At 38.6% G+C, this 23,069-nt stretch overlaps 1 protein-coding gene across 2 annotated transcripts in view; it reads left to right on the top strand.

Annotated features, from left to right (window-relative positions):
- dpp10 (dipeptidyl peptidase like 10) overlaps window positions 1–23,069 on the top strand; it is an 82,741-nt gene that overhangs the window by 50,058 nt on the left and 9,614 nt on the right. For both annotated transcript variants that reach the window (XM_079619624.1, XM_079619625.1), the window contains exons 8-19: window positions 1,403–1,523; window positions 4,119–4,273; window positions 6,622–6,719; window positions 6,832–6,955; window positions 7,653–7,691; window positions 7,778–7,885; window positions 8,493–8,584; window positions 14,581–14,628; window positions 16,040–16,161; window positions 17,083–17,127; window positions 20,103–20,201; window positions 20,766–20,835. In XM_079619624.1, the coding sequence (XP_079475750.1) occupies window positions 1,403–1,523; window positions 4,119–4,273; window positions 6,622–6,719; window positions 6,832–6,955; window positions 7,653–7,691; window positions 7,778–7,885; window positions 8,493–8,584; window positions 14,581–14,628; window positions 16,040–16,161; window positions 17,083–17,127; window positions 20,103–20,201; window positions 20,766–20,835 (1,121 nt within the window). The remainder of the gene's footprint in view (window positions 1–1,402; window positions 1,524–4,118; window positions 4,274–6,621; window positions 6,720–6,831; window positions 6,956–7,652; window positions 7,692–7,777; window positions 7,886–8,492; window positions 8,585–14,580; window positions 14,629–16,039; window positions 16,162–17,082; window positions 17,128–20,102; window positions 20,202–20,765; window positions 20,836–23,069) is intronic.

Raw genomic sequence — 23,069 nt, 5'->3', positions numbered from 1 at the left:
ACCGATCTTATCATCACTACATTGGTTACCTATAAAGTTCCGTATTAATTATAAGGTATTGTTACTGACTTATAAAGCCCTGAACGGCTTATCTCCAGTCTATTTAACGGATCTTCTATCGCCCTATAATCCATCGCGCTCTTTAAGATCGCTAAATTCGAGGCATTTGGTTATACCTAGGATATCTAAGTCCACCAAAGGAGGGAGAGCATTTTCACATTTAGCTCCAAAACTCTGGAATAGCCTTCCTGATACTGTTCGTTGCTCAGACTCGCTCTCCCAGTTCAAAACTAGATTAAAGACACATCTCTTCAGCCAGGCATTCATATAAATGTTTTAATCTTACAGTTAAATCCGGCCTCTAGTTCATAACCGCCAGAGGAGAACTGGCCCCCGACTGAGCCTGGGTTCTCCCAAGGTTTTTTTTTCTCCATAAGGTCACCTGATGGAGTTTTAGGTCACCATTAGGTCACCTGATGGAGTTATAGGTCACCATTAGGTCACCTGATGGAGTTATAGGTCACCATTAGGTCACCTGATGGAGTTTTAGGTCACCATTAGGTCACCTGATGGAGTTTTAGGTCACCATTAGGTCACCTGATGGAGTTTTAGGTCATCATTAGGTCACCTGATGGAGTTTTAGGTCACCATTAGGTCACCTGATGGAGTTTTAGGTCACCATTAGGTCACCTGATGGAGTTATAGGTCACCATTAGGTCACCTGATGGAGTTTTAGGTCACCATTAGGTCACCTGGTGGAGTTTTAGGTCACCATTAGGTCACCTGATGGAGTTTTTCATTGCCTCGCCACTGTTGCCTTTGGCTTGCTCAGTTGGGGATATTCAATTTAATGAATCAATGAATAATACTATTGATTAGCATTACCAAACATGGACGTTTTATTATTATTTTAATTTAATACTGTGAAGCTGCTTTGATACAATCTGTATTGTGAAAAGCGCTATACAAATATTCTTGACTTGACTTGACTGACTTGAAATATTGTGGGGACATTATTGTTTATCGATATCTATGGTGGTTAATAATAGCGCTGCTATCAACACTTACTGTTTGCTCACACACTCCTTAAACAGTTGAGCTTTTGATTTCAGAGAGACAATCTATAACACTACATGTGTTAACAACTAGTGTTTCTTGTTGTTATTTGATTTGTTGTTTCAAATCATTTCTACATTGTGTGCGTATGGTCCAGTTATGTTCATATCATGCTTTTAGAGTAAGGTAAGGATTAAAGTTTAAGTCACGTTTTAGTATTTTGATTTAGACTTCCAATAGTTTTATGTAAGTGTGAGATGCTACTGTGCACGATCGAGATTCGCCCTTTTAAGTGTGTGTGTGTGTGTGTGTGTGTGTGTGTGTGTGTGTGTGTGTGTGTGTGTAGGTGTACATATTTGAGAATAATATTTACTACCAGTCGGACGTCAGGAGTAACTCGCTGAGATTGACCTCGTCTGGGAAGGAGGGCATCATCTATAACGGCATTGCTGATTGGCTCTATGAAGGTGAGACTTTGCTCTGTTATATCTCAGTATATGAGAAGATTTGAGGAATATATGACAACATTAGAGCTGCACCATTTTTGATAAATTGAGAATCACACATTTTTTGTTTAAAACAGAGATCACAAATCTCCCACGATTCTGAATAGACAACTAAAAAAAATAACATGTAATTTACTAGAGGTTCAAAATGTTACTAGAGGTGACAAAAGCTTAATTGCTGCAGTTTATTTAAAAAAATACTTTTTTTAATTTGGTTTGAATAAATGATTCAATGACTCATAAATGCTTGTTTTATTACTGGGTTAGCGCATTTTTCAACAAATATTTTGAATGAAAGATTCAATGACAAATATATTTTGTAAGTCGCCACCTACTTGTGTAATGATGTACTTGATACAATCTTTATTTAAAGCGTCAAGTTACTTTCAAACGGTGATTTACTGAACTTTGAGCACTACTGTAGACATCAGTGTTTATATCCGAACTTATATAAACTTTTATCCAGTACTTCTGCGATAAATAATATGAATTATTTACCCGAAATAATGATACTGTGTGTGTGAAAAGACTGTTTGTGAAGCGGATCATCCCTAAACATGACAACTCTCCCTGGACCGATTTTAATGTTCGCTGTGATCCTACTTGTCAAAAATTTAAAGCTACAATGTCATTTTTTTCGCCGCTAGGGGTCGCTGACCTGTTACATAACAAAAGCGTAGGTTGATGACGCAGTGACGAGCTGAATTATGAAACTTGTCGTCAAGCTGATGATCTGATAATGTTTATGGATGAGTGAATACATTGATGTTTTTATCATGACTGTGGTGTGAAGCAGGGCGAGAGTGCTAATGAGAGACAGATATTAGCGCACACGCGAGTCCCGCGGATATACAGGAATAAGGACATTTCATTCTACCGAACTATAACATACCCGCAAGTGCTGAATTAATACTCACACGTCAGTTTATTAGACGGATTAAACTTGTGAGGTAACGCAACGCTGTCTCACTCGCTCTACACTATCACACTGAACTGCACTTGAGTAAGTTATAATCAGGGGTGCACATAACTGGTCCGCAGGTACGCATGCGCGACAAAAATCAGGAATGCGTAATGCCACTTTTGTTATTACGCGCCTTTGCGTACTTTAAGGGTAACTGTCGCCAAAATGCAACCTAGGCAGTGTTCATTTCATTTTTTCACAGGCGAAAACGAGACGATAACTAAATAAAAACCCGTTTTAAATGACGACCACTATGACGAAAATGTATTGACATTTTCGTCAACGAATAAAATCTAGACGGAAATGTTAGGGAGGGACGATTGGGGAAGTGATCCAGTCACAACTGATTTGCGTTTGTGGAAGATGCGCACATTTGAATTGTAACGTGCGGATCTACCGGCGGCACACGAGTTGGCATGTGCTTGATGCATCTCATAAATCGTAAAAAAATGTAAACGTCTGGGAGAAAGAGAAGAGCAGACATTTGGATAGATCTGAATAAGAGTGACGACGCGAAAGAGAGCTTTATTCGGTATGTTTTTCTGTGCGAACACACACACACACACGCGCGACCCGAAGGTGTCGTTTTGGAGAGTATTCACGTAAACACAGTCGGTTATGTCTTTACAGAACGTACAGTGCATCTGTGCAATTAGATCTGCACACTCGGTCTTAAAGTGACAGTGCGTAATAAACCCAATGCCTTCTGTACACTTAATATTGATCAAACAACAAAATAAAAAGAGAAAATTCACTGCTCTTTAATAAGGATTATATTTAATTTATACAAATAAATATATCTGAACAATCAAATAACACTTCAAATACATTTTTTCCAAAGGTATTTTCTAAAATTTTAGGTCGTTTTTTTCATGCTGATGTAAATTTAAGTGTTCGTTTTTTTTTTATAAGTTTTGTTTTAGTTAGTTATTTTTCTGCTATAAAAACGGGAATGTGACGTCATGATTGACAGCTGTGGCCACACTACATATGGGGTGAGTACCAAACACCATCTCCTGGTACTCACCTGAGTAACTCACTGAAAAAGTTATGTGCACCCCTGGTTATAATGTTATTCTGTGTTAGTTTGTCTGTATGAGACTAGCAGTAAGCTAGATCAACATTAGAATAACATACTGATCATATTCTAACATTTCCAGGGATAACGCGAATATTACGTCATTGACAGGCGACAGTGAACCGGGACGAGCCATTATTTAAAATTTGAAATAAAAAATATTTGGGAACTTTTGGGATATTGTAAGTACACAACTGCAGGAAATATATCACACTGTGCAAGAGATTTTTGGATATTTTATTTAAAAAATCTTACATATTGTAGCTTTAATAGACACAACCGAATCACTGTCATTTAGGAATATGAATCAAGATTGCGTTCTTTTAAAGATGAATCGTGCAGCTCTAATGATGACGCATGTTTCCTCTGGTGCGACACACAGACGATGGAGAGTGACGTGATGCTCAGGTGTTTGTGTTTGACTCCAGTGTGAGATCTCATACATCACAGATAACTGAACCTATTGTAAAAGACCAAATGACCAATTGCAATTACCACAAACACGCATGTTCAGAGGAGGTCCTGCACACGCACGTGGCGCACTGGTGGTCACCTGACGGCGAGCGCCTGGCGTTTCTGGTCCTGAATGACAGTCTGGTGCCAAACATGGTGTTGCCCTCTTTCACTGGCTCTGCGTACCCGAAAGGCAAACAGTACCCGTATCCGAAGGTGAGTTTGACCTTCACATTCTCATGCTCAGATATATTACCCAGCGGGGTGGGGCATAGCATTATTTAAAGGGGTGGTTGAGTATGATTTGACTTTTCTAACTGTAGTTAGTGTGTAATGTTGCTGTTTGATCATAAACAACATCTGCAAAGTTACAACGCTCAAAGTTCAAAGCAAAGGGAGATATTTGCTTTTAAAGAAAAGGACTACAACAAACGGCTGGTAGGAACTACACAACATTCTTCCCGGGTTAGTGACATCACCAACCCTAAAATTTACATAAACCCCGCCCCCGGAAACACTTGGGAAGAGTTGTTGTAGTCGAGCACATGTGTGAGTCAGCTCAAACTTTAGCATCCATCTTTTCACACGCAATAGAAAGTCACTCTGTGTGCGTCTCACAACAGTTCCTATACGAGCGATTTATAGATTATCATGACAGAATATGCTAATTGAAGATAGTTAACGCCACATCAGCAACATAAATTCATCAACTAATCATTCAGAGACGTCCTGTTGCTTCTACATGTTGCCACTTCTTCTTGAGTCTCTCCATCATTGTCTGACTCCGGTTGAACATAAAAGGCAGAACAGTTTCTGTCATTTTAGTGTGTGTGTGTGAGGTAATCCAAGCTCTTGAAGCTCCGCCCCCTGTGTAACTAATTTGCATTTAAAGGGACAGACACAAAACGGTGTGTTTTTGCTCACCCTCAAAAAAAAAGTGATAATTTTAACATGATATATAAAAATATCTGTGGGGTATTTTGAGCTAAAACTTCACACACACACTCTGGGGACATGAGAGATTTATTTTACATCTTGTGAAAAGGGCATTACACCACCGCTTTAATGTAAAAAAGGAAATAATAGGGCTTTTCACACTGCACTGATTCCTGGGTTGTTGTCGTCATTATAAACCCTGCTTTTGACCCTGGGTAGAGGAATGTTTCAAACTTGTAATTTAGACACTCCAGAGCAGGATTACTGCCGTTTGACACCGCAAGCTTGAGCTTCACGTCGTCACTGTGCCTGTAGACGCAGTATTCACACTGGAAACGTGTGTACAGCGTCACATCGACTCCAAGGCAACATATAAGCCGCCAGCATTTCTTTACAAAGACAACTATAAATTTGTTTTTAGAAGTCGGTCATACATTAACTTGATAATCTTGAAAGTTTGTTAAGATGGGGAGGTGTACAACATTCACATGTAAATGGTGAACAACAAAAGCAACCAAGAAAACAGCTCGGATCTTGTCGGTTTACTCATACTTCGATACTTCGAACAAGACAGCAAAAAAATTTTTTTTGATTTGGGTGGTGCTATAAATTCCTGTCTGTGGAACATAAACTAAAAGAACGTTTATATATCATATTTTCTGGCTAGTTTATTTTATTTTATAATTTTTTTTTATAATACACCATACTTTCACCCAAACTGAATAATCAAAAACAAGTTTAAATGGGTAAATCTTCTATAAATCTTCATTTTCTTTTCTGACATATTCCAGTTCTTGTTAAAACACACTAGACATGCTTATTCTGTGCATTTGGGGCACTTTTTGACTAAAATAATATTTATTTTGTCCATCAAGAGTGTGCTTTCACTTTAATTGAGCGTGTGCAGCGCAGCAAAGATGAACTCGGCCCGAAACCCGCGCTTCACTGCTGCTCACGCGACGTCATGCTCTCGGTGTGAATGCACTCATTGGTTAACATGCACACAAAAAACAAAAACAAAAAAAAAGTGAAACGGCTGTTAGTTGCACTGTTAGAGCAAACGTGCAGTGTGCCCTGATTTGTGCATGTGACATAAGGTACGCAGTGATGACAAGCGTGTTAGAGACATTCACTTTGATTCTGATTGGGACATTCAGACATTTTGAAGTGTGACTCAAGTATCTAGAGACTTAATAGGGCGCTGTATGTTGTAGAAAATATCCCATTTGTTTTGTCCTTGGTGAAAAATTGTTTCTGTTCTTGATGTTATTTAAATTAGTGCTGGGCATCGATTCATCGCATCCAAAAATAAAAGTTTGTTTACATAATATAAATGTGTGTATTTTGTATATATATAAATACACACACATGCATGTATATATTTAAGAAAAATGTGTCATATATATAAAATATTTATATTTGCATATAATATAAATTATGTATAAATATATATACATGCAAATATTTCCTTAAAAGATACATGCATATGTGTGTATTTATATATACAAAATAATACACAATACACACACACACATGTATTATGTAAACACAAACTTTTATTTTGGATGTGATTAACCGTTGCCCAGCACTATTTTAGATGTAAGTGTTGATGTGTGTTGTGTTTGCAGGCTGGGCAACCCAATCCAATGGTCAAACTATTTGTAGTCAACCTGTACGGGCCGACACACACGCTAGAACTCACACCACCAGATGAACTCAAGCTCAGGTATAGTGTGTGTGTGTGTGTGTGTGTGCGCGTGTGTGCGTGTGTGTGTGTGTGTGTGTGTGTGTGTGTGATGGAGGCTGGCACAGGTGTCTGACGCTCTCGGTGTGTGTAGGGAACACTATGTGGTGATGGTGAAGTGGATCAGTAAGACCAAGACAGCAGTGCGCTGGTTAAACCGAGCGCAGAACGTCTCAATTCTGACTGTGTGTGACTCTACCACTGGAGCCTGCATCAAGGTACACACACATAATCAAAACGCAAAACACACATGTACTCACACACACGTACAAGCAGTCGCATACACACACACACACACACACACATGCACACACACACATGCACACACACACACACGCACACACACACACACACACACACACACACACACACACACACAAGTACTCGCACACATGTACACACACACACACACACACACACACATACACACTCACACATGCACAAGCACTCATATGCACAAGTGCACGCACAAACACACATGCACAAGTACATGCACACACACACGCACTCACACATGCACGCACGCACACACACACACACACAAGCACACACACACACACACACACACACAAGTACTCGCACACGCACAAACACACATGCACAAGCACACACACACACAAGCACTCACACATGCACACACACACACAAGTACTCGCACACGCACAAACACACATGCACAAGCACACACACATGCACACACACAAGTACTCGCACACGCACAAACACAAACACACATGCACAAGCACACACACACACACACAATCACTCACAAATACACTGTCTTGCACACATGCATACTCACAAACACAAACAATCACACATGCACAAGTACACGCGCACATATTCACAAGTACTCGCACAGTCACTCACACACAAGCTGATGATGATTATGATGGTGCTGATGTTTCGTTTCAGAGGCATGAGGAAACATCAGAAGTGTGGCTCTCGAAACAGGTGAATCTCCACTAGATGTTTGCTTGTGATCTTCAGTCTCATGAGTTTAATGCATCTCGTGTTCCATGGCTGGTCCTCTGCTGCAGAACCAGGAGCCGTTCTTCTCACGCGACGGCAGCCGCTTCTTCCTGACGGTCCCGGTGAAGCAGGGAGGACGTGGAGACTTTCACCACATCGCCATGTTCACCTCTCAGGTACACACACACACACGCTAGGAGCAGGGTTTGAAATGAACACACGCCAAATGCGGGTAAAATCACGAGCCAAATTGGTGTGTTAAGGCGGGCGTACACGGTGCGATTTTTGCTGTTTTTACGAGTTAGCATATAATTTTTTTCACTAAATCGAGTGGAAATCGGTGATGCTCGCATGGTCGCGGCTCGCAGCGTGTGAGAGGAATTACGAGCTGAGCTGAGCACGTTACGAGCACCTCCCGATCATTTTTAAATATGTTTTGTAAACCAATTTTCAATAGCGTAAACTGTCCCCTATTGCCCAAATCATACACAACCACGTCACAGGCCAGATCAATGGGGCTATACCTCAGTGGCAGCAACTATACAGCGTGCGCATACACAGTCTCATACACACACACACACACACACACACACACAGTGTTGTGTTTTTTTGGCTAGTAGAAGTTCTGTATGGCCGGTAACTTAAAAATGTTTGTAGCCAAATTGGCCGGTGGGTGAAAATGTTCATTTCTAACCCTGGTTAGGAGTAATGCCAATAATTGCAAATCTGTGTGTACGAGCGCTAGCGTCAGTCTGGTGTTGATGATCTCATGTGTGTGTTTAGATGCGGGCGGATCAGAACGAGGTGCGTCATCTTACGTCGGGTAACTGGGAGGTGACGCAGATTCTGGCTTACGATGAGAACGCACAGACCATGTGAGTAAAACACGGCCGTGAACTCACTCCAACATACAAACCAGGATCTCGATCACTGTCATACTTGCGGAACATGTATATTATACGATACCATACGATACGATACCATACGATACAACAATACGATACGATACCATACGATACCATACGATACGATACAACAATACGATACGATACGATACAAACAATACGCTACGATACAATACGATACGATACGATACAATACAATACAATACAATACAATACGATACGATACGATACAATACAATACAATACAATACAATACAATACAACACAACGATACGATACAATACAACAATACAATACGATACAATACAATACGATACGATACAATACGATACGATACGATACAATACAATACAACGATACGATACGATACAACAATACAATACGATACAATACAATATGATACGATACAATACAATACAATACAATACAATACGATACGATACAATACAATACAATACAATACAATACAATACAACACAACGATACGATACAATACAACAATACAATACGATACAATACAATACGATACGATACAATACGATACGATACGATACAATACAATACAACGATACGATACAATACAACAATACAATACGATACAATACAATATGATACGATACAATACAATACGATACAATACAACAAGACGATACAATACAATACGATACAATACAATAAAATACGATACGATACAATACAATTCAATACGATACGATACGATACAACAATACAATACAATACAATACGATACGATACAATACAATACAACAACACGATACAATACGATACAATACAATACAATACACTACGATACGATACGATACAACAATACGATACGATACAACAATACAATACAATACGATACGATACGATACAATACAATACAATACAAAACAATACAACAATACAATACGATACGATACAATACAACAATACGATACAATACAATACGCTACGATACAATACAACAATACGATACAATACAACAATACGATACAATACGATACGATACAATACGATACGATACGATACGATACAATACGATACAATACGATAGTAGTAGTAGCCTTTATTGTCACTTAGTCACAAGTACCAGTGAAATTAGCCATCAACCTGTCCATACACAAACATACATACACAATGGGGTAGACAAGACAGGGAGACAGAGCATTGAGGAAAATAATACAGCATGACATGAGGATAGGTGAGGGGAAAAAAAGGCAATTCCCAGACTATGCTCCTGTGAGGAGTACAGTCTGGGAACAGGAAAAAAACACCTCAGCAACATTAGCACATAATCAGTACGACATGAATCCGCTCCGCCTGGCATCCAAATCTCGGTGCCTCTGTCCGCAGGATGTTATAGCGTTAACACAGCAAGTTGCCATGGAGACAACCTTGATTAGGTCCCAAACAGAGTCAACAATCAGCAGGTGTCTGTGAGAAATGGGGGAAGGAGCAAGAGCGGCTCACTGCAGTGCTCTTCCGGGGGAGTTGTTGTTCCAACAGCGGCCTTGGCCGAGGCCAGTGCTGGTTGAGGGGGGCCGAAAGCAGATAAGATTGGGATTATTTGGTCTTGGGGCGAGTAGCCGCATTCCTTTGCACGACTACTCTCTTAGTCCATTCTGGTCCATCAGCTTTTGCAAAGCCGTGAGCTTCTCCATGATGTTATCCATATTTCGGGTCACCTCCCTGTTGTTATCCATAATGCGGTTAATAGTCCCAGCCTGAGTGCTGACCGCTCTGCCCACTGCTTCAATCATGCCGGGCAGCATTGTGGGGCTTTGGACAGCTGTCACCGTCTTCTTAATTTCTTGATAAACCAGGGCAATGCCTAATCCAGTCAGCAAAAGACCTGTTATCATGGTTCCGAATAGATAGATATCTTCAATGTCCTCCACGGAAAGAGCCGCCAGACACACGACCGGCCACCTCTCCCACGCGTCCATCGTGTAGCCAGCTGCGAACGTTCCGGCAGGGCAGTCAGGTTCCCCCGAACCCAAGCTTCTCGTCGAGAAGATGGTGTCAATTGCGTTGAGAGACCAGTTGATCAAATCCATGATTTTTAGTTTGTAGAGCAGTGCGGAGAGAGTCTCTCAAAGTTAAGACATAAGACTAGACGAGAGGAGCGAAGCAGGGAAGGTCAGGGGGAGGAGAGGGAGAGAAAATGCGACCGCCTTCGTTGAGAGCCAGAAGAGAAGATACAATACAATACAATAAAATACGATACAATACAATACGATACGATACAACAATACGATACAATACGATACGATACGATATAACAATACAATACAATACAATACAATACAATACAATACAATACAATACGATACGATACAATGCAATAAAATACGATACAATACAATACAATACAACGATACGATACGATACAATACAACAACACGATACGATACAATACGATACAATACGATACAATACGATACGATACAACAATACAATACGATACAATACGATACAATACAATACGATACGATACGATACGATACAATGCAATACAATAAAATACGATACAATACAATACAATACAACGATACGATACGATACAACGATACAATACAATACGATACGATACAATACGATACAATATGATACGATACGATACAACAATACGATACGATACAATACGATACAATACAATACAACAATACGATACAATACGATACGATACAACAATACGATACTATACAATACAACAATACAATACGATACGATACGATACAATACGATACGATACGATACGATACAATACAATACGATACGATACAATACAACAATACGATACGATACGATACAATGCAATACAATAAAATACGATACAATACAATACAATACAACGATACGATACGATACAACGATACAATACAATACGATACGATACGATACGATACGATACGATACAATATGATACGATACGATACAACAATACGATACGATACAATACGATACAATACAATACAACAATACGATACGATACAACAATACGATACTATACAATACAACAATACAATACGATACGATACGATACAATACGATACGATACGATACAATACAATACAATACGATACGATACAATACAACAATACGATACGATACAATGCAATACAATAAAATACGATACAATACAATACAATACAACGATACGATACGATACAACGATACAATACAATACGATACGATACGATACGATACAATATGATACGATACGATACAACAATACGATACGATACAATACGATACAATACAATACAACAATACGATACAATACGATACGATACAACAATACGATACTATACAATACAACAATACAATACGATACGATACGATACAATACGATACGATACGATACGATACAATACAATACGATACGATACAATACAACAATACGATACTATACAATACAACAATACAATACGATACGATACGATACGATACGATACGATACAATACGATACGATACAATACAATACGATACAATACAATACAACAATACGATACAATACTATACAATACTATACGATGTTTATTTATGAAGCACAATTTTAAAACAACCGAAGTTAACCAAAGTGCTGTACAAGGAAAGAAAAAATAATAATTTCAAACAATAAAACACAAGCTGTAAAATAAGTGGAACGCATAAAAGCAAAATCGTAAAATGGCAAGTCAAGATATAATAAAGGGTAACTCTCGCCAAAATTTAACCTAGGCTCTTTTTGTTAATCTACCTGAGTCAAACTTTCGTGTAAAAGCATAATTAGAATGGAAACGCCACTTTTAAGATTGACCATATTTTCGTTTTCGGTCAAAATGCCTTTTGAATGGGAGTGCACGGGGCACGTCTATGATAGCATCAAAATCACTATTTTTAAAACACGAATGCGGCTCGACACATGAACTCCAGCATTGACTACAGTGTTTGTGTGTACACAAAGTTTACTAAAAAGAAAGGTTTTGTACGACTCACTTCATCAGTGTTTCCGGTGGCTGGAATTCTGTCAGTCAAAAGTAGTCGATCTCCGAATGAAAAAACAAGTCGGCTACATCCCATAGAAATTGTTGTTTTTTTGGTCATATTTGGACAAGCAAACATTCAATTCACAGTGCCTATTAGTAAAGTTGATATACTTGGACAAAACTTCAAAGAAAATGTGCTTTTATTCTACAAAAGTCCCAATAGCTATGAATTTCTTCTTTAGAAAAAGTAAGTAATCCTTACCTCAGAAACTAGCATTGCCCTTTCGCAGAAGTTACGTCTTGTAGGCATTTTGCATAATTGTCCACTCTAGGAGAAGACAGGACAAAAATCCCAGCATGCAATAGTCTTTCAGTGTCAAGATGTTTGCAGGTTTTCTGCCCGTTTCAATTCCTCCCCACAACATCTCAGTGGGATCAAATCTGTGCTTTGACTAGGCCATCCCATAACTCTCCATTTCTTCTTTTTGAGCCATTCTGTGGTGGATTTACTAACATGCTTAGCATCGTTGTCCTCGTTGAAAGGTCCACTTGCTGTTCAGCTTCATCTTTCAGACAGATGGCCTCACGTTATCTTCAAGCACTCGTTGATATGATGCAGAATTCATAGTTGAATCAATGAATGCAAGCTGTCCGGTCCCTGAGGCCGCAAACCATAACAATTCCCCCAGCATGCTTCATGCTTCTCAGGCCGTATGAGGTCTGCGCCAAACATTTCTGCTGGTACTGTGGCCAATTGGGCTGGCCAAAAAATTTTTTTTAACGTTTTTTTATAATGTGGTCGATTCAAAATCGATTCCCAAAGGCCACGAATCGATTTTTTTTCCATATTTATTTATCTATCACCCAAAAAGCCAGTATTAGTTTTCCTGCACTGTTCATAGGCTTGTATGTGAATGTTACAGCGAATGCTGTGAGATTTGATGCGTTTAATCTTAAGCATAAAATAACTTGATCCTGTTTGATCAAGGCACGACCTGTCCAATTTTCAGCATACATTTTTCATTTTGCATCAAAATCCCGTCTATTCATTGAATGCATTTGAAATATAGAGTTGGGTTCTGTTTTAATGTACCCGAGTGTACCTAAAATAAGAGTTTAATACACAGGTTTGTGGCTCTTTTATTTCTTTTTATTAATTAACCACTTGTACACTTATGTTCACTGTTCTTTTATATAAATATAGGATTTGTATTAAATATATATTCATTGAGTCGAATCAAATCGAGAATCGAAATCGAATCGAATTGAGAGCTTGCGAATCAAATTTTGAATCGAATTGAGAATCGAATTGAGAATCGAATTTAGAATTTAGAATCGAATTGAGAGCTTGCGAATCAAATTTAGAATTGAAATCGAATCGAATTGAGAGCTTGCGAATCAAATTTAGAATTGAAATCTAATCAAATTGAGAGCTTGCGAATCGAAATCGAACTTAGAACCGAAATCAAATCGAATTGAGAGCTTGCGAATCGAAATAGAATTTAGAATATAAACGCGAGATATAAACATGAAATTCTGAGTCAGAAGTCAGAATTTCATGTAAATTTCTCGCAATTGCGAGTTTATATCTCATAATTCTGACTTTATAACACGCAATTCTGACTTTATAACCTGCAATTGCGACTTTATGTCACGCAATTCTGACTTTATAACCTGCAATTGCGACTTTATATCACGCAATTTTGAGATAAAAAGTCTCAATTACCTTTTTTATTTTTCACTCTGTGGAGGAAACTAGCTTCCGTTTTAAGCAAAACTCAATTAATTTGGACACATTTTACAGAAAACAAGACATACTGTAATATCGTTGTCATTGTGCTTCTCCAGTAAATGTATCTTGATTTAAGAATGTATAGATATTTTGTATTGAAAGAACACAATAAGATTTAGATTGTTTTCTTGGGGTGCATGCGTGTATCACCCATGATCACATGGTTTGAAAACACAATAAATCGATGTCTGTTCTGCAGATATTTCCTGAGCACCGAGGGCTCCCCGACCCGCCGGCAGCTCTTCAGGTGAGACTCGTGTCCTCGTGTGTGTGTGTTCCTCCAGAACAGGACAGAAAACAGCCCTTCATCTAATGTCAGACTCAGAAGATGATTCTCCAAATACTTCAAAGCTGTGTTCTGATTTAATACAGAAAAATTAGAATATGGTGCAAAAGTTCATTTATTTCAGTAATTCAACTTAAAAGGTGAAACTAATATATTATATAGACTCATTACATGCAAAGTGAGATATTTCAAGCCTTTATTTGTTATAATTTTGATGATTATGGCTTACAGCTTTCACAATATTTTTGGTTTTCATATCTGTAAGCCATAATCATCACAATTATAACAAATAAATGCTTCAAATATCTCAACATTATAACAAATAAAGGCTCTCACTTTGCACTCTGACAACAGTCATCACAAAAACTGTGTAAATAGAATAGAAGTGTGTTCGGATGAGCGTAGGGAAACCAGGCCTCTGATCAAGGTTATTATTAATGAAAATGATCACGAACATTTTCAGAGAAAAATTATGTTAAATGTTGCGTGGTTTGACTAAAAGACGGAGGTTGAAAAGAGTGGATCCATCAATGTTGCTGAATCATAAATGACCAGTAGATGGCGGAGGAACTTCACATTTATTAGAATTAGCGCATTAGCAGTGAGTGAGTGAGCAGCTAATGGCAAAATGAATCTGTGGGAAAAAGCAGAGCTCAGTTTTGGATTTGTGAGTGTGTCATAATAAATGTGTGAGTATTGTGTATAATTATTTTGTATATATAAATAATACACACAGATGCTTGTATATATTTAAGAAAAAATTGTTATTTATATATAAAATATTTATATATAATATAAATTATATATAAATCTATATACAGTATATACATGCAAATATTTCTTAAATATATACAAGCATGTGTGTGTATTATTTGTATATACAAAATAATTATACATAATACACACACATTTATTATGTAAACATAAACTTTTATTTTGGATGCGATTAATCTCGATTAATCGTTTACAGCCCGAATAGTATATATATATATATATATATACAAAGTGAAATCTTTGAAATGCGTATGGCAAGTAAAAATAAGCTTTACATTTTGTTGTTGTTCCAGACAATATTTTACGGTTTTAATATATAGGAAGTGTTTAATACTGCATGATTAATATAATTTTTGAGTTGGCAAAACAGCTAAATTCATTTTTGTAGCTTGTTACTTGTCTTTTGATCATTTACTCATATACACATTTACAAATATAAAGGCTTTTACCATGATATTAACAACTAAATACTAACTAAAAGTAATGATTCAAATGAGATATTTATGCCCCATTAAAACTAACTGGGGAAAAAAACTGAAAGGAAAAAGCAAAACTATTATTAATAACCCTGCCTCTGATTGGTCCGTCTTGTGTGCAGTGTGTCCACAGTGGACTTGTTTTCCCGGCGATGTCTGACCTGTGAGCTGAATAAAGCTCACTGCACGTTCTTCAGTGCCATGTTTAGCCCCAGCAACCAACACGTCCTACTGCACTGCAAAGGTACGAACATTATTTACTCTTGCATAACAGTCCTAATGAGTGACCTTTCACCCCTCTGTGAGCATTAGCACGGCAGCACACTGCAAACTATCATGTTCTTCCTCAGTCTTGTTTTCCAGCACAAATATCTAAACATTCTTGAATCAAGATACATTTACTGGAGAAGCAAAGTGACTGAAGATATTAAGATCTAAATTATTAAGAAATAAGTTTAAATCAAGAAAAATATGTAAATAAAGTCAGAAAAATTTACTTAATTCAAAGAGAATAATAATAAAAAATATATATTGTTCTTTCTCAGTATTTCTGTCTTCTTTTCCAGTACAAATACATCTACATTTATTCATTTAGCAGACGCTTTTATCCAAAGTAACTTACAAATGAACAATAGAAGCAGAGAAACTAACAATAGGACAACAATATAGTACAATAGTACTATGACCCTTCTCAGTTTAATCTAACGCAGAACATGTAATTATTATTATTTTTTTTTTTTAAATAAATAGAATAGAAGAGAAAGTTTTAGTATTACTGGATTACTAGTGTTGCCGAAAAATATCTAAACATTCTTAAATCAAGATAATTTTACTAGAAAAGCAAAATGACTGAAGATATTAGGATCTTTCCTGAAAAAATATTTTCAAAAATTACGTTTAAATCAAGAAAAATATATCAATGAAGTCAGAAAGATTGACTTAATTCAAAAGGATTTTTTTTTTAACCCAATAGAATATTTTTTTTCTTGATTTATGCATAAACCTTATTTTACAATAAACAATTTTTCAGAAAGCAAGGCTTAATATCTTCAGTCATTTTGCTTCTCAAGTTAATATGTGTTGATATTTGTACTGGAAAACAGGACAGAAATACTAAGACAGAAGATAAAGTGTCCTCAGTGTTTGGTTGTTATTTTATCTGCAGGTCCGGGAGCGCCGACAGTGATCATACACTCGCTCAACACTGCCAGTGAGTTCTCACTTTTTCTTTTTTCCATCTCTCTGCTAGAGATGTGTATCGGTACAGACGACTCGATTCGATTCCGACTCACAAGTTCTTAATTCTATTCGTTTCAGGGTAAACTTTTAGTTACCAGTGAAATTCACAATTCTCGAGTCCAATTTCAATACCATTCAATACCAATATATCATGTTAAAGGGCATATTGCAGGTTAGAGTACCCAGTGCGCCAATGTATAGAACAATAATGTAGGAACTAGATTTAAATATAAACATATACTTATAAAACGCTATTTAGGCTTCTGGAGTCGTTTTTGTGAGAAAATTTTACTTCCGCATTTGAAAACCGCCAAACCGGAAGTGACGTGACGGCAGGGAGAGCGGTCAAAGTAAACAATAGGAAAGCAATGGATCGCAATGAGCCTGATATGAAGCCAAGAGACTCTAGACAGGCCAGGATTAGACAGAACAACGGTCAGAGGAGACGCATTGAGCTGTGGTCTGAGGAGAACAGGGCAGGAGTCGGGTCTCGATGAGAGAACAGTGTTAGCTTATAGATGTATTCACGTTAGCCGACGATATGTATAACACTATGCTCAGATCACAATATTGTAATTATGTGTCAGGCAATAGCAAAGCTAGTATTTAGACCCTTACCTGCACATGTATGTCAGCCATTAGGAGACAGTTTCCAGAGAAAGAGGGACATTATAAAGGTTTTGAATGGCCCCACTTGGTGATAATGAATAAAAAAATAATCACAATCACAACTTTCTTACTGTATAACATTTTTATATGTAGAAACAGCCAACACAAACATTAAAATTCGGAGTACAGATTGAAAATGAACATTATATTATATTATAATAATAATAATAAGTGTCGGCTGCAGACTTGCAAGACATTACAAGTTTATGGAGGATACGTTAAAGAAATAAATTAAGACAAGGCACATTTTGTAAAACAAATGTACAATAAGTGATCTCTGACGGATCCGTGAGCGTCATGTTTCCCACCGGTGGCCGACCCACATGCTGACGGCGGACCGGGCGACCCGATGAAGGAGCCGGGACAGTGTGCACATATCGCCGTCATCATATAACGTAACGTTAACTCATCATATCGCCGGGATTATAATCATGCAGTCTATAGTGAACGCTACACACTACCGCGTTTTTCAAAGCAGACGCAGAAGCGAAGTCCCATCTCTTACCCTGCACAAAACGCACACAAACACGGAAGAAAGCACCATCCTTTTTCTTGTTCGGAAACCTGTGGACTCGATGCTCTGACAGGCCATAATTCACAGTCATTTATCACGATAAATATTAATTGAAATACAATAACCACCGAAAACACACTGAATCACGACCGCTTCAACATAATACCAGCCTATTCTGCACTGAGCGAACGCAGCGCCCGGCAAACGACTCCCCATTCTGACGTAATATGACGCGGTGGTGAAAAAAAAGCGCTTTTTCAACACGGTCAAGGAAACTGTCACGTTTTCTACTAAATTTGTGCCCTTAGGTCTGGCAAAACAATTTTTAATCATGCATTTACTCTTCATATGGTATTTTCATACAAGGTTATATATTAATTCTGAAAAAAAAAAAACCCCTGCAATATGCCCTTTAAAGAGTCACTTTTTGAGGGTGAGCAAAAACACACTATTTTGTGTCTGTCCGTTTAAATGCAAATGAGCTGCTGCTCCCGGCACAGGGGGCGGAGCTTCAAGAGCTCTTGTCCTTTTACCTCACACACACACACACACACACACACACACACACACACACACACACACACACACACACAGCCTTTTATGTTCAAAACGGAGTCAGACAATGATGGAGAGACTCAAGAAGAAGTGACAACATGTAGAAGCAACAGGACATTTCTGAATGGTTAGTTGATGCCTTTATGTAGCTTGTGTAGTTATCTTCTAGTCATTGATTAGCATATCCGTCATGATAATCTATAAATAGTGTTCTGGGGGCGGGGTTTATGTAAATTTTAGGGTTGGTGATGTCACTAACCCGGGAGAAATGTCGTCTAGTTTAGAGGATGGATACCCGACCCGAGCCCGACGGGACCCGCCGGTACCCGACGGGCCGGGCCGGGTTCGGACAGATATTTAGAAATGATGTTCGGGTTCGGGTCGGGCTCGGTCACATCAGCGCGATAAGGCATTGAACATTTAAAATTTAAAACAGCTTATGTAGGTAGCCGATGTGCCTGATGCTTTCACTTGATGCAAACGTTCGTTTTTGTGATTAAAATGCATGTAAAATATTACCATAACATCTGTCTTCCTGTGTGCGGACATTTGTTTATGTAGCCGTGACAACGAAACACGTGCATAATGTGCGCGCGCCAGGTGTTAAGAGCGCTTGTTGCTCCGCGCGCTGATGCGCTTGTCCTGTTGACATTTCCGATTGACTTCCTACAGTTGCTTAATAAAAGCGGGCTTTCCACACAAACAAACGTACAATTGTCATTAGTATGAGAAAAAAATGGGATTTTAAACCCATCGAACATAAATATCTTTATGCCTGTCGGGCTCGGGTCGGGTTCGGTTACTGCTCTGTCGGACGCGGGCCGGGCTCGGACAGAAAAATTCGGCCCGATCCGCACTCTAGTCTAGTTCCTACCAGCCGTTTGTTGTAGACATTTCTTTAAGCGATTGTTGTAGCGATTTCTTTAAAAGCAAATATCTCCTTTACTCTGAACTTTGAGTGTTGTATCTTTGCAGATGTTGTTTATGATCAAACAGCAACATTACACACTAACTACAGTTAGAAAAGTCAAATCATACTCAACCACCACTTTAATAAAACAAAAAACAAATAGAGAAAATACGATTTCTTGGCTTTTGAGAATGGATATTGAATCGACCACATTTTAAAAAACATTGAATGATTGTTCGAGTCCCACTGTCTGCCCTGTTCTGCTTTAATAACTCGTGCACTGTTGATCTCTCGTCAGATTATTACATCCTGGAGAATAACTCCGTGCTCAAAGCGGCTCTCCGATACAAGCGGATCCAGCAGCTGGAGTACAGAAGCATCCAGACCGACCACTTCGGTACAGTTCACCTGATCAACACAGATTCAGAAGAGTAATGCGTTGGTTTGGCACTGCTGGAGTTCAATATCTTGCTCTGGGCCAAAAGTGATGTTGTTAATGACCCTACAAGTTTGATTAAACTGTTAAAATATGAGGAAAATAGAGAACAAAACACTAAACTTGGTTAAGGTATTTATCTGACAAAATTATATGGCAAAAAAAACTACAGCTAGGTTTTATTTTACTAAAATGCACAGAAAAACAAAAAGCTCAGAGGAAAAAAGCAAACACTGACTACAACATAATCAGTTATTAATATTTTGTTGGTTCTCTTGTTTTTGCATGTTCATAACATGCCGGATAAAACCGATTTGTCATGTTTCGTTCTGTTATTATCACTAATAAAACAATCGATTCCACGCACAACTACACAATATGCTTATAAAATCTTTGTGTTTTGAATAATATTTTAATAAAGTGTGAAGATGTAAATTTTTCTAGGCTGGGCATCACTTCTGGCCACTATTGAACGTGATAGATGGTCATCCGCAGCGCTGAACTGTTCCTCGTGTGTGTTTGCAGAGTTACCGCTGAAGATCTCCTATCCACCCGATTTCTCAGAGTCCCGCAGTTACGCTCTTCTGCTGATAATGTAAGTGTGTGTGTGTGTGTGTGTGTGTGTGTGTACTTGTACAACTATCTTTGTGAGGACCAGTTTGAGTTGTACACCATTGGAGTGAGGACAAAGAGAGTAAAGCGAGGTTATTTTGGCCGGTCCTAACTTTCTGAGACCCCTTTAAAGACCTGTCTGAGGGTCAAGACTTGGTTTTAGAGGTAAGGTTATAATGAGGTTAAGGGGAGGTTTAGGGTCAGGGTTCGGGTTAGGCACTGAGTTGTGATGGGTAAGGTTAGGGTAAACTGCTAGAGATTGCATTGTGTCAATGAATGTCCTCATAAAGATGTGTCAAAAATGTAAACTCTGTCAGTGATTCCTCTCCCTCATGTTGGTCCCCGTCAGACTTTCCTTCATCTTCAGAACACAAATGAAGATATTAGTGATTAAATCTGAGCGCGGTCTCACTCCTCCATAGCCTTCTATTGTAATTGAAACTTGCCGGCCCAGAAAGTTAGTAAAGACATCGTTAAAATAGTCCGAGTGACTACAGCGGCTCAACCTTAAGTTTATCAAGTGACGAGAATACTTTTTGTGCGCAATAAAACAAAACGACTTTATTCAACTGTTGATGTTATTCTGTGTGTTCGTCTGAGTGAGTTCACGTAGTGTGAAGGTGCGTTCACACTACAAGCGACAAAGCGACACGTTACCATTCATTTCAATGGGGAGCGGGCGTTTTCCGGAGACACGCGCGATCGCGACCTGATGGGGCGTGTCTGGCGACGCGACAAAGTTGAGATCCGTTTAACTTTATGCAAATGAAGAGCGACTTTCGGGAGCGACAACCAATAGGAGTGAAGTCAGTGGAGCGCGCGTGATCATCCGTCACTCTCTGACAGAGGCAAGCTAAACGAGAAGCTAAGTTTAGCCGTCAGAAACTGTGCTATAAGTTGTGATATCTCTGTGTACATACAGTATTCACAGTACTGACTCAGAGCCGGACTGGTTTCCTGAACACATATAGACCGCCGGTATTTGCCCGTTTGCTGCAGTTAAATAGACGCGATGGCAAAAAGCACTCAGTTTCTCGTTCATCTTTAATATTATGCATGTTATACTGATTACATCTATATTTAGATTTTTCCTTCCAAAATGTTTGTTTGTAGTGGCAAGAAAACGGATTTGTTCTCTACAACATGGAGTAACATCCGTGAATGTCACTCACAAACATGACTAGGCAACCAGTAGCGGGAACGCCCACTAGCGACCGCACCGCCAGCCACTGGCGACCAGCAGCGACAAAGTCACTTGTAGTGTGAACGTAGCTTAACAGTGCAGCGCTTCTGGGTTGTACGTCAGAACGGAGGCTCACTATTGGCCGACGCTGGTCATGTGTGTGATGCGTGTGATGCTGGCCAATAGTGAGCCTCCGTTCTGACGTACAACCCAGAAGGGATGCGCTGGATTTAATCAAAAATATCTTAGCTTGTGTTCTGAAGATGAAGGAAAGTCTTACGGGGTTGAACAACATGACGGAGAGTAACAGAGTTTTCATTTTTGGGTGAACTAACCCTTTAAAGTGATGCTGATTTTAACGTCCATTACACATTCTGACAGAAATGCTCCCTTTTGCCAAATTGCTCTGTTTTGCTCGAACATAAGTCAATGCAGGACACAGTCATGATCGTTGTGGTGGGAAGTATCCATTCTTCTCCTGAGGTAAATCCAAGGTAAACTCACAGCGTCTCTTCCAAACTCGATGAAAGGCAGAGGAAAGCAATCTGCTGCCCTTGGGAAGATCTTACCCTCGCATCACGGCCCATTCCACCCGGCATTGTGTTCATGATATTTATAAAAATAAAATAGAAAAAGCTGATAACTATACAAAATAGCACCTAAGCCACATTACAGCATGAACACAAACAGCAAGAGCTTTACATCTAGCCAATCATGCACAAACTATTCATTGCACACAAGCAAAAGTGTTGGTTTTTCAGTAATATTTCACTAAACTATGCAACTTTTCATGTTTTTGCCATGAATAAAACTGAGAAATGTAGATCTTTACATAAAATGTTCGTATTTTAAACAAACCAGTAGGGATGTCCTGATCAGGTTTTGTTTGTGCCTCCGAGTAATTTGATTTCGAGTATCTACTGATACCGAGTCCCGATCCGATACTTCTATAATACATAAAAAAAGAATAAAGAAGAGCGAAAAAACAGATCCAGGATGTTCCTTTTTATTTATTTAATTCACCTTATTTTAAC

The sequence above is a fragment of the Phoxinus phoxinus genome (genome assembly GCF_949152265.1).
Source record: "Phoxinus phoxinus genome assembly, chromosome: 7".
Taxonomy (NCBI): domain Eukaryota; kingdom Metazoa; phylum Chordata; class Actinopteri; order Cypriniformes; family Leuciscidae; genus Phoxinus; species Phoxinus phoxinus.
Note: the sequence above shows the minus strand (reverse complement) of the source record. Positions and strands in the feature narration are given on the sequence as shown.